At 44.7% G+C, this 13,155-nt stretch overlaps 1 protein-coding gene across 1 annotated transcript in view; it reads left to right on the plus strand.

The window, feature by feature from the left end:
• C7 (complement C7) overlaps window positions 1-13,155 on the plus strand; it is a 42,198-nt gene that overhangs the window by 7,980 nt on the left and 21,063 nt on the right. The window contains exons 6-12 of the mRNA XM_083576074.1: window positions 1,042-1,180; window positions 3,094-3,228; window positions 4,152-4,395; window positions 5,988-6,101; window positions 7,376-7,542; window positions 10,437-10,665; window positions 12,661-12,832. Coding sequence (XP_083432200.1) covers window positions 1,042-1,180; window positions 3,094-3,228; window positions 4,152-4,395; window positions 5,988-6,101; window positions 7,376-7,542; window positions 10,437-10,665; window positions 12,661-12,832 — 1,200 coding nt within the window. The remainder of the gene's footprint in view (window positions 1-1,041; window positions 1,181-3,093; window positions 3,229-4,151; window positions 4,396-5,987; window positions 6,102-7,375; window positions 7,543-10,436; window positions 10,666-12,660; window positions 12,833-13,155) is intronic.

The following is a 13,155-nucleotide window of genomic DNA, read 5'->3' on the forward strand; positions in this document are numbered from 1 at the left end:
TTCTGTTCTCATCCTGAAGCAAAGTTCTTAACCCGAGGTACTATTTTTGGGTTAGCGGAGTCTGTAACGTGAAGCGTCTGTAACCCGAGGTACCACTGTACAGTAGGTATACATTTGGCACCCCCCAGAATTCAGTGCCTGGGTGTCCCACACCCCTTGCACCCCTGGGTAAAGTTGGCCCTGCAAGGCACGAAGAGGTTGCTACTGCTGCTCTTGTCACTGCTTGCTTGAGCAGCTACAGCATGGTCAGGAGGCCCCAGAGCTCCAGAGGCATGGGCCTTGAGTGACAATGTAGACTTCTGACCAGAAGTGCCATCTTCTCAAGTTGATTGTGGGGGCCCACCGAGACATCCTGACATCACACATGTGATGTCATGGGAGGAGGCAGAGTTGAACAACATACAATAATTACCACAGCTGTTCTTACAAAACACTTGTGGGGTAGGCCAATATAGTAATCCCTGTGTTGCAGGTGGGTGAGGTATACTCTATCACCTCCCTGCAATGGCTCATAGGAACGGTCACAGTGAACTACTGCTGCTATTCCTTAGCTCTCGGTGGATTTACCAGAACTTCAGCATAAATGGCAGGTGATTATTTCAAAGCAAATAAATTACAGGCTTTATGTGTCCCCGTGGCCTTGTTGGTGACCTCAATTCAGGCTGAACACAGGAGGAGAAAAAAGATGCGAGGAGATTGACCATTGTTGTTTGTCAAGTTGCATTAATTTTACCTGGAAATGTAACATAGCAGGGGCGGTTGCCATAGAGATAAAATGCATTAGAATTATCAGGTGCTTGCTCTTTTCTGTTGACACACTCCAGGGGAAACATTTTGTTTTATTTTCCCTGATGTAACTTGCAATGGCAGGGATTTGCATCGTAGCTCTGCCAGTACAAAATCTCATTACAGAGTGCCCTGTTCTTTGCATAATTTAGTTTTGGAAGTAGTCTGCTGATGTATGCTAACATTTAGTTAACAACTGATGTTTCTAAATCCTGTGAACTTTGCAATCTGTGTCCTGACTCTGATTGGTTGCAGCTTTGACGCCCTTACGGGTGAGAGCAGACGTGGAGTCATCCATACTAAGAGCTTTGGTGGCCAATGCAGAAAAGTGTTCAGTGGAGACCAGAGAGAATATTATCGGCTGAGTGACAGTGTCCTTGCTTACACATTCCAGGTGTGTTCAATTGCTTGTTTTCAGTCACAGTATCATCTGAGGATAGGAACAGAAGCAGCCCACTGGCTGAGCAGGGGCAGAACTTTAGCATCCTGGCAGCTGGGTCTCTGTTGCCTATCAGGCAAGGCGAAGAGTTTGGTGCAGTGCAAACACACTGGCAAGAGAGCTGGATTGGCTCAGCTGGTGCATTTGCACCTTGTTGAACTACTTCCGCTATGCTCCTCTTGGCAACCAATAGCAACGCACCTGAGAGCCAGTGTGGTGTAGTGGTTAAGAGCGATAGACTCGTAATCTGGGGAACCGGGTTCGCGTCCCCGCTCCTCCACATGCAGCTGCTGGGTGACCTTGGGAGGAAGGGAAAGGAGAATGTTAGCCGCTTTGAGACTCCTTCGGGTAAGGAGTGACCTTGGAACCGGGTTCGCGTCCCTGCTCCTCCACATGCAGCCGCTGGGTGACCTTGGGAGGAAGGGAAAGGAGAATGTTAGCCGCTTTGAGACTCCTTCGGGTAGTGATAAAGCGGGATATCAAATCCAAACTCCTCCTCTTCTTCTTCTTCTTCTTCTTCTTCTTCTTCTTCTTCTTCTTCTGTATGGAAGCTAGTGTAGTGCTTCTGTCCCACCCTGCAAACTGCTTCTAGACAGGAACATAAGAAGCTGCCCTATACTGAGCCAGCCCGTTGGCTCATCTAGTTCTGTTTGTCCTACACTGACTGGCAGCTGCTCTCCATAATTTCAAGCAGGGCTCTCTCTCAGCCCTACATGAAGATGCTGATGCCTGAATCTGGGACTTTCTGCATGCAAGCAAATTCCCTATGACTGGTATACAGTCTTTCTCATGGGCGGCTCAGTCTACTTCCAGTCGGAGTCCATTTTTCATGTGTTCATTCACAAGTCTATGCCGGCTCGTTTTCTCAATTTAAAAAGGACCGAAAAACTTTAAATATACTCTTCACATGTTTTTTATTTTTATTATGGTTTTTTATTGTGATTTTATGTTGTGAATCGCCCTGAGATCTATGAGTATTGGGTGGTATACAAATAATAATAATCATAATAATAGGTATACAAATATAAATGTTTTATCTCAATGCACACATTTTAAAAAGCACTTTATTCTGCAGTATGCATTTTGGGTATGTTTTTAAAGCTAAGAACTGTATTGCAATGTAGAATGTGTGAAACCCATAGCATAATTATTTTATGATCCAGTGGTGATGTGAATTACCGGTAGGTTGGTTTGCTTAAAAATACAAGCTGAACAACATTTTTTTTAATGCAAAGGTGTCTTGGGGGATGCAAGAATGTACATTATCTTTAGGGTTCAGGTTGAGCTATACTGCATGGACACAGCGTTTGTCCACACTTTCCAGGCAGAGGTCCACAAATGCTCCGTCTCTGAGTGGTTTTTTGACCTTGACTTTCCCCACTAAAACCTACTCTTTAAAGCTGATTCGGAGCAGTCAGTTTGGGTTTTCTGTGGATGGATGTTTACTCCAATTGAGCTTTAAAGAGCGTTTTTTGAGGGGAAAGCTCCAGAGCAAAGAGAGGGGCTTGGAGACACAGCTTTAAATTGTGGTCCTTGCCTGGAAGGAACAGAGGAAAGGAAACTCTGAAGAACCTGCAGTACATCACAATAACTTTAAAAAGAAAGCATGTATCTGGCAGTCATGACAGAATTGCTGGGGAGGGGGACAGGTGCTTTATAATACACTAAATTTGGTGTAGTTTGTGGATGTTTAGGTTTAATGTTTCACACACAATTTTGGGTGGCATGAGTTAAATTTGTACATTTCCTCAAGAAAATAGCTAGCATGAAGGTACCTAGTATCTGGGCTGAGAAACAATAGAATTGCCAATATTTTATTTCTTTCTAGAGAATTTTATATATAGATACCTTTTGCTTCTTTTTAATAGGTGGCCATTCAGAATGACTTCAGCGCTGAATTTTACAACAGTTCCTGGGCTTATAGAAAACACACAGAGAGGCTTGCAACTGGAAAAAATTACCGCCGGGAAGAAAAAAATACAATTGAAAATAGCCATTCAAAGGTACCCAGTGTTCTGCATAATTTCTTGCAAGCAATTTCCCCAAATTTAATGCATTTTTAATGTTATTTTCACTATTTGTGTGCTTTCATACACAGTGTCTATTAATATACACAGTTATGCGTGCATATTGTAAGTTGGAAACGTGCAAAATTTAAAGGATCACTGTGCTTTGATTTACGTTCTGTTTTACACATCAAATTCACATCAAAATGTGAATAGAACTGAATTTCTTTCCCATCCCTCATCATCCATTACAGCAGTGGTTTTCAACCAGTGTGCCATGGCACCCTGGGGTGCCTTGAATGATGGTCAGGGGTGCTGTGTGTAACACTGGCCCTCTTTCCTCCTATCCCTTCTCTGATGCCCTCTTGCATCTCTGCCTCTCAGAGGCTTGCACAGCTGTTTGTTGCAGCAGCCCTGGCTACAAACTCCACAGTAAATGGTGCCCCTGGGGCTGGCCAGGGGGTGTTGGTTGCCAGGAGCTGAGGCAGCCTCGGGGCAGGTGGAGCAGCTCAGAGACTCAGAGACCCAAGCAGAGCAGAGAGGAAAGGAGGCTGAGGAAACACTCCACAAGGGAGGGTGTTCGAAAAGAGTGAGAGGCTGCCAGCTCTGCGGGCAAGGGGTGATATAACAGAGCTGCTGAGCCCCACAGGGGTGCCACAGAAAGAATGTAGTTGGTCAAGGGAGCCGTGGACCTAAAAAGTTTGAAAACCTCTGCATTACTGGATCAGGTAGTTTGAAATTTCAGTATTTCCCTGTTTGCTGAACTCTGACACCAAATAGCTAACCAGCATGTGAAATTCAGCAGTTAACAAAGAATTCTTTATCCAGGAGATATCAGCTGTAAATTGCTCTTTTTATAAACACTTTCCTACTATTGTGAAAACAACTGCCTGAGTTCTATATATTTTTTGCTTTCCTAGAGTAATCTGCTCATGGTTATCGAAAACAGCGTGGAAGTTGCTCAGTTCATCAATAAACAGCCGGAATTTCTAAATCTTGCTGAGCCCTTTTGGAAAGAGCTTGCTAACCTTCCCACCTTCTATGAATATAATGCATACCGAAGGCTGATTGAACAGTTCGGAACACATTTCCTGCACTCTGGATCTTTGGGAGGACATTACAAAGTTCTGTTTCATGTTGCTTCAGACAGTGCAAAAGCACAAGGTAGTGTACCGGTACACTCATTCCCAAATAGTAAAGGAGTGAGGTTGCAGCGCTCATCTCGCTTAACTGGCCGAGGGAGCCGGCATACAGCTTCTGGGTCATGTGGCCAGAAGTGCTTTCGAACTGCTGGGTCATGTGGTCATGTGCTTTCAAACTGCTAGGTGAGCAGGAGCAGGGACCGAGCAACGGGAGCTCACCCCGTCACGGAGATTCGAACCACCAACCTTCTGATCGGCAAGCCCTAGGCTCTGTGGTTTAGACCACAGTGCCAACCGCAGTATAAAGGAGTGAGTTTGGGAATAAAATGCATTCTATTCTTGCATGCAAGCAGCAGAGAAACCCCAAAACATTATTCTCTGTTTATATGAAATGCGGAGGAGCCCTTAACCTAGTAAGCAAGAGTAGAATCTAGTTCTAGTACACTTCCAGACTGTCGCTGTTTTGCCGGTGGGATACAATGGTGTAAGGTAAAGGGGACCCCTGACCATTAGATCCAGTCATGACCCACTCTGGGGTTGTGGCGCTCATCTCGCTTTATTGGCCGAGGGAGCCGGCGTACAGCTTCCGGGTCATGTGGCCAGCATGACTAAGCCACTTCTGGCGAACCAGAGCAGCGCACGGAAATGCCGTTTACCTTCCCGCCGGAGTGGTACCTATTTATCTACTTGCACTTTGACATGCTTTTGAACTGCTAGGTGGGCAGGAGCAGGGACCGAGCAACGGGAGCTCACCCCCGTCGAATCCCCGTCACGGGGATTCGAACCGCCGACGTTCTGATCAGCAAGTCCTAGGCTCTGTGGTTTAACCCACAGCGGTGTATCAGCCATTAAATTCACTCTCTGTTTTCCCACTCCCTCCCACCCCCAGAGAACCCTCAGAATGCGACTATACTCTTACTTCAGAATATACTGGTTGGAGTTGTTGCTGCAAGAGCTCAGACCCCCTTTAAATGACTGGAGTCCTTGGCGTTGATCCTGTTTCTTACCCCTATTAGCTGTATGATCCACAGATCTCCTGTTACAGGCTGCCACTGGTATATCCAAACCTGTTTTTCTCCTCCCACCTTCCTTTGGATGCTGCTGTCACTCACCATTTTTACCTGATTTCCTCTCCCTCTTCCAGAGTCTGGGATACTTACCTCTTTTGTTAGCCTTCCTCCCCCAAGATGGTAAAAGATTCATGCAGCTAGCCTATGTAGGTTGTGACACTACCCATCTAAATGGCTATTCATCTGCGTCTTCATCTACTAATATAGGCGATGTCAGCATCTTCATCTCTGCTTGCCAGCTGCTTTCTGGCAAGTTGTGCTTGGCCTTGATGGAACCAGAGACTGGAATCACCTGTTGATGGTTCCTTTACAGTTCTATTTGAGACCTTAAAAAAATGTGTAGGCTGCCTTGAAGCCTTTCGCTTAGGCAGAAAGGTGGGGTGCAGCTCTTAATAAACAAGCAAATCAGTAAATAAATCCATCTTGCTTAAGAAGTTCCAAGCTACCTTGGGACCCAGTTGTGTGGGACATTTTCCTGCACATTGGAAATGATTGCATCGATTGTTCATTGATCATCAAGGTTAATGCCCATTTCTTGGCCTAGGTTTGAGCATGCTGGACATGCACAAATGCACTTCATCAGGCTGGAATCTTCTGTTCGTAAAGAAGAAGAAAACAGAATGCAACAAACTAGATCAACTGCTGAAACAATCTTCAGGTAAATAGTTGTGTGTGTGTTCTTGGAGAGGCTTCCTGATCAATAGCAGTCGTCCGGCTTAACCGATTGGAATGTTTCACTAAAGCAAACAGGAGCCGGCCGGTCCTACTGTATTCAGCTTCGCAGCTCCCTTGTCTCCAAGGGCACAAAGAGGCAGAGCAAAGAGCACATGGGGGCCCTTCTCTGAAGGAGTTTAAGACTGCTGGGGAAACAGGTGGACGAGGAGGAGATGCAGGGGGAAGTGCGAGGCTCTGGCAACTGCTTAACCGAGGCCCGTCTTGCCGTAGGTTTCTCTGTTTGTATTCTGTTTCCTTGAGCAAAGAATCAACTTGACTGCTTGTCTCCGAGTCTCTGTGCTGACCTGCAGCTGAACCAGCCCTGACCCAATGATGGCCCCCAACCTGGTGTCAGGAGTTCAGCCTACACTTGAGTATGACCCTGGTAGAGACACATGCCTGACTGGCATGTTCCCTCCCTCCTGGTCGATTGTTCGGGAGCTTCATAAGCTTTCTTCAGCCCGAACATCACAGCGACCGATGCCAACAGACACCGGCACACTTAGGGATCCGCAGAGTTTTCGCAGTTACGTAAAAGAACCCCAGCAATTCAGCATTTTGGCTAATCTACTTTATTTATGTATAAACACACAGAAAGCACTGCAACATGGCTCCCTCTCTCTCTAGCGTCAGACAGCAAAGTGAAAAAAACAACAAAGAACAATAGTCCCACTTCACGGAACACAATAACACAAGCATCCTGTCTCCGTCACTTTCCACTCTGTGGAGTCAAAACATATACCGTCATGTGATAGACAAAAATCCCATGACTGCAATCATGGAGCAGGAATTCTAACACTTGGATGGCTTTACAAAGAGAGTTAGAAACATTCATGGAGATGGCTGTGCTCTGTCTCCAAGGTCAGAGGCAGCCATGCTTCTGAATATCAGGTGCCACATTAGGGAAGAGGGCTCTTGCACTTGAGTCCTGCTTATAGGTTTTCTATAAACCTCTCATTGGCTGAAGTTCCTGCAGCCAATCGGAAGCCCTGTTGGATGTTTGGGTTCCAAAGAACATTCGCAAACTGGAACACTCACTTCCGGGTTTGCAGCTTCTCAGAGCCAAAACATCCGAGTACCAAGGCGTTCAGGATCCAACTGTACTTAATTTATATGTTCTCAAGTCCATTTAGATGTCAGTTGTACGTGCCACCACACAACTGTTTGACAATATAAAATGCTTGTTTTTAAAACGCTGTGCTCTTTTCATGCTTCCAGGTACCAGAAGCAATCAGATTCGAGCTGACCCGTTAGTTGAGGGAGGAAGTCCCGGAGCTGTAGCTGGGCTAAGCTACATGGACATAAATGATCCTGTGGCAAATACTCAACGGTACTCCTTCTGGGCTAGATCGGTGTCCTATTCTCCTAGAGTCATTAAGCAAAAGGTAAAACTCTGATTTGCGTGATTTTTTTTTTTTTATTAGATGAATCATTCTCATACAGTTAAACGCCAGGGATTTTCAGCACATGAAGTGGGAATATGCTTCTGAATACCAATTGCTGGAAGACAGAGGAGGAGTGCTCTTGTGCTAGAATCCTGCTTGCGGGTTTCTCCACGGTAGCTGTTCAGCCCCTGTGAGAACAGGATGCTGGACTAGACGGGCCATTGCATTGACCCAGCAGGGCTATTCTTATGTTCTTATCATGCTTTTTGTCATTGTTTCCAACCTTCAAATGTTGATCTCATCTTCTGCACAGAGCTTATACACATGCCACTTGCATGCTGCATGAACCCTAGAGATAGATGCAACTGTTTATTTCGGCTACTTTCATTTTTCCAGTCTAACATTCAGTTCTCCACAAAATGCCTCTTTATATGTTCTCCCAAAAATTAATCAGTGTTTTAGTGCACATTTATCCCAATGTAAACATTTTTGTATGCAATTTTGCCTAATAGACACATTTCTGCAAGCAATTTCTCCTAATATAAAGCATTTTTGTATTATTATATTTTTTAAAATGCTCACAATTTTATGCACACTTCCCCCCAGACATGTGCATTTTTCTATGTATTATTTGGTTGGAGAATGGCATCACAAAGTTCAGAGACGTGCAGATTTCAAAGGATAGTTTTTGTTTCGATTTGCATCTTGGTTTAGGGGTTGCGAATTAGATCGGTTCGCAGTTAATGCGAACTGAACCAACTTTCTCCCTCATCCTTAAGGTGTGATCTGGTGCACTGCAAAATGCAGGCTTCACCCATCACACACAGAGAGCTTATGTGGATATCATGTGTGCATGCAGAGGCTCTGTTTTTACAAAGGAACAATCAATGCTTGGGTATCAAGAGCAAGGCAGTGGGCATGATGTTGAGCATCCTTGAGTCGTGACCATCTGAGAATGTCTACTGGCTTCTTAAAAGTGCAAAAGGAGAACTCCTACTGCAAGGCTTCCTGAGAGAGGCTTATGCCTTCAGTTCAATATCGCTGAAGCAGCTCTACCATCACTGTCCCTGACATGGCTACTGCCACCCAGAGCTAGACAAGACTTCCATTTAGTGTAAGTTACTCATGCCCACTTTTTAAAAAATCTCCTTTCTTTTTCTCCTTCATTGTAGTTTCCCCAAAAAACGCTATTCAAGTGAAAGGAAGTTGCTGCTGAGCTTGCTAAGTCAAATAAATCAAATAAAAGCAGAAATCCCTGTGAGCATTGTACCTTGTTTGCGAGTTAATTAAGGTCCCTATACTCAGTCTGAGCATCTAGTTTGCTCGGATCCAGTGAGTAAGCAGAAATTTCAAGATGTCAGATTTAAGCAAAGCAATTCAGCGTTATTGCATTTGGCATAATTAAGATTCATATGCACAGTGCTTGCCAGCTGTGTAGCCCACATGAACAAGTTTGGTTAGGTATAGGCATCACACAGCAGACATTATCCTGGGTGACTGGCTAACTTCATCTAATGAATGAAACACGCCCCTCCCCCAAAGACAAAACCTCAACAGATGCACAGGTCAGTACTTATTCGCCTGAAAACACGGCCCACTTTTTTCATGAAGTATCCGCCAAAATTCTAGTTACAGGTAGGTAGCCATGTTGGTCTGCTGTAGTCGAAACAAAATAAAAAAATTCCTTCCAGTAGCACCTTAGACACCAACTAAGTTAGTTATTGGTATGAGCTTTGATGTGCACGCACACGAAAAGTGTATCTGAAGAAGTGTGCATGCACACGAAAGCTCATACCAATAACTAACTTAGTTGGCCTCTAAGGTGCTACTGGAAGGATTTTTTTTATTTTATCTGCCAAAAGATGGACTTGCTTTAGACTATGCAAAGAAAAAAAAGAATGTAAACCAGGTTGAGATGTACACGCTGCATCTTGCACGCCACATGCAATTTTAATTCTTAAAGGGATTCCACTGGCAATTAAAATAGTTTTAACTACTGATTATTTTGGCCTGTTTAGTCATTATTGTTGTCTTTCATCTGTTAATTTTGCTGCTGTCCTTTTGGAAGTTGCTCTAGAAATATGGCAAAAGGCAAAGTTAAAAAAATAAATAAAAAATAAACAATAGAAGTTTTCCACTCTGATGTCCAGGGAATGATCTGAGGATGCTCAGATTCTTTGTCACTCTTAAGCAGGTCTGAACCTACTCACCTCTTGAGCGAAACACGGTACCACCTGGAAGCCCTATTATCACAGTCGTAACAAATTAAGTTCGTTTATGTCCCACGGATTTTAACAGGCATGTTAATCACACAGGACTGACATGTATTAATGTTGGTTGCGCTGAACATTGCTCTTTGTTTCTTGAGGCAAGAGTAGCATTAATACTGTGCCAAAATCTGGCCTCCAATTTCACAGAAGTTTTCTTCCCCTGCAAAAAGAAAATAGGTTTCATTTTTTCCCCTACCTAATTCTCAGGGCAGTTGAGAATTCCTTTAAAATTTCAGGGGTTTGGAGCGTACTCCTCATCACTGCAAGGTGGCTAGGCATGGGGGTGGTGGTTCTGCTTTCCAGTAAAGATCGGACCAGCGTTGTGCAGCCTCCCCAGCTGTCCACACTTACTGATTAAAAAAACAACCACCATGGGAGGAATTGCCTCCAGGTGTCTTTTCCTGGGTTTTAATTGAAACATGTGCACCTTACTCAAAAGTAAGGGAAATTCAACAAAAACCCCACACATTAATTTCATCTTCTCTCCCTTTGAATAATTTTTGAGTGCAATTTCCCCCTCGTGGAGAAAAAATGGGGAGCCAAGTAGAATGTAAGAAAAAAGTAATGTTCTTTGAAAACAAACAAACAGTTGGACATGTTAATTATATATATATATATATATAGCTCACACCACTGTATGAGTTGGTGAAGGAGGTACCTTGTGCATCCGTCAAAAGGCATCACCTGAAACGAGCCATCGAAGAGTACCTGAGCGAAAACGATCCCTGCAAATGCCGCCCGTGTCGAAATGGCGGTGAGCCGGCTGTTGTGGAAACTCAGTGCCTATGCTTCTGCAAACCGTATACTTTTGGAGCAGCTTGCGAACTGGGAACTCTTGTGCAAGACCAGCCAGGCAAGTCATTTCTCTCCTGTTTTAGAGTGGAAGTGTTTAAAGCAGGTAGTGCAATGTGTGGACACTACAGGCCCTCCCCTAATGCACACATGCACACATGATGTTACTGTGATTTGAAGTTACTTAGGGCTTATCCACTCTACATTTCTCCCACTGCTTCCCCACCCCAAGGGAAACCTGATATTTCAGGCTTCCTCAACCTCGGCCCTCCAGATGTTTTTGGTCTACAAGTCCCATGATCCCTAGGTAGCAGTACCAGTGGTCAGGGATGATGGGAATTGTAGTCTCAGAACATCTGGGGGGCCAAGGTTGAAGAAGCCTGTGATATTTAGTGCTGACTTGGAGCAAACAGCAATGGGGTTTTCTGCCAGTTGCCTTTTTGTTCTGATTTAGTGCTAAAAAGTAGGTTTTCGGGGGGGAGGGCAGTGGGGCAAAGGCCAATTGGACCTCTGCCTACAAAGCATGGGTCAAGTGGAAGACCACCCAGACTCATGCTTTCTAGGCATGGCTTAAGCGAAAGTGTGGCTGGGTCCTTAGATCGCAAAAGGACCAACTCTTGTCCCTGTCCTCTTCAATGCCAGAGGCAGGCTTGCAGGATCGACTGTAACTTGCATTTGTTTTACTAGAACCTCAAGGTAAACCTGGTTTCATCCAAACCTGGTTCTAGTAAACTTGGTTTCAACCGAACCTGGAAGCAAAAGAGTGGTTCAGGGGGAGGAGAGTCTGATAGCTGAGCGGCTGGAGATAATAACCCACCACATTCTGTAAGTCACATGCTGGAAGGTACACATCTGCTTTCTATAGGCATCCACAGGAATTTTTAAAGCAAAACACTGAAAAGGGGAGCAGGCCAGTTTCTCACAACAACAACAACAACAACAGCAGCAACAGCAACAACAACAAGAATAGTGGCTGTGCATTTCCTCTCATATCTCAGGTTATACAAGTCCTGGAAGCTTGCTCTTTGGGGAAAAAAATAAAGCTGGGAATTGGGATTATGATTCACCGGGGCAGGGGGGACAACAGTCAGCTTTTCTGTGAATTGCCATTTGCTCTGATTCAGCAGTAAAATGCAGGTTTTCCCGGGGAAAGTAGTAGGACACAAAAAGTGCTTTTAAGTGCTGATCTGTGCCTAGAAAGCATGATGCAAAAGGAAGTCCGGATGAGTCCTTAGTCAACAGCAAGCAATTATGTACCCATAATTTACGTGTGAGGAACACTGGTACTGAGAGACAAGGAATCAGTACATCAGGATTTCTGCCCCCTCCTTACTTGCGATTGTCAAACAACTGGGAGTCATGAACTCTTGCTGATTTACTGTAAATCACCTAGGGCTCTGCCAAATGATCTCTGTTGGTCTTCTGTGCAGTTGCAGCAATGTGTGAACTGTAGGGCCACCGTAATAGTTAACAGCAGGGATCAGCAAACTTTTTGAGCAGGGGGCCAGTCCACTGTTCCTCAGACCTTGGGGCGGGGGGCTGGACTATATTTTGGGAGAAAAAAAATGAATGAAGTCCTATGCCCCACAAATAACCCAGAGAGACATTTTAAATAAAAGCACACATTCTACTCATGTAAAAACAACAGGCAGGCCCCACAGATAACCCAGAGATGCATTTTAAATAAAAGGACACATTCTACTCATGTAAAAACATGCTGATTCCCGTACCATCCGTGGGCTGGATTGAGAAGGCTATTGGGCCAGATTCGGCCCCTGGGCCTTAGTTTGCCTACCCATGGTTAACAGCTCAGCTATTTTCACCTCTAAGAAGGGAAGCAGCTGAAACTGAAGGCTGGTGCATAGACAAGGGTGCAGTTGGCCCTCACTCCTTAAGGGGAATCAAATATGTCAAATTTCCCAATATTGTCCAGGTTTCAAGCTCTTTCCTCTGGAGGAAGGAGGGTGCAGGTGAATATCTTGTGACAGTGAGTTGCATAGTATCCTGTGTCTGATCCACTGAAAAATGATGCATGACCTTTCCTGCCATTATGAAGGAGTCATTGATGGGAGCTGGAGCTGCTGGTCCTCATGGAGTTCTTGTTCAGGAGGAAGGAAATCAAGAAGTCGAAGCTGTAATAATCCCAGTCCCAGTGGCGGTGGAAGGTCCTGCATTGGAGAAGCAACCGAAAGCCGCCAGTGTGAGGATGAGGATTTGCAACATTTTCGGTAGGTGGAAATGATACTTGCTAAGAGGAAATATGGTTTGGCAAGTCTTGGAGTCACCTGAGACTTGTTGCAAATTATACATTGAAGAGAGAGTCAATGTATTGCTCTCCAGAAGTTGCTGAGCTATATTTCCCATTATGCCTGACCACTGGTCATGCTAGATGAGGCTGATGGGAGTTGTAGTCCTACAACATCTGGAGGTCAGCCCATATACATGGTGTAGTGAAGTGGTTCTCCAACAGTGATCTTTGGACCACCAGTGATCCACAAGGTTCATTCAAGTGGTCTACAGTACATCTGTGGATTTGTGGTTGAAGACAGAA

Source organism: Podarcis filfolensis (assembly GCF_964270895.1).
Source record: "Podarcis filfolensis genome assembly, chromosome: 11".
NCBI lineage: Eukaryota > Metazoa > Chordata > Lepidosauria > Squamata > Lacertidae > Podarcis > Podarcis filfolensis.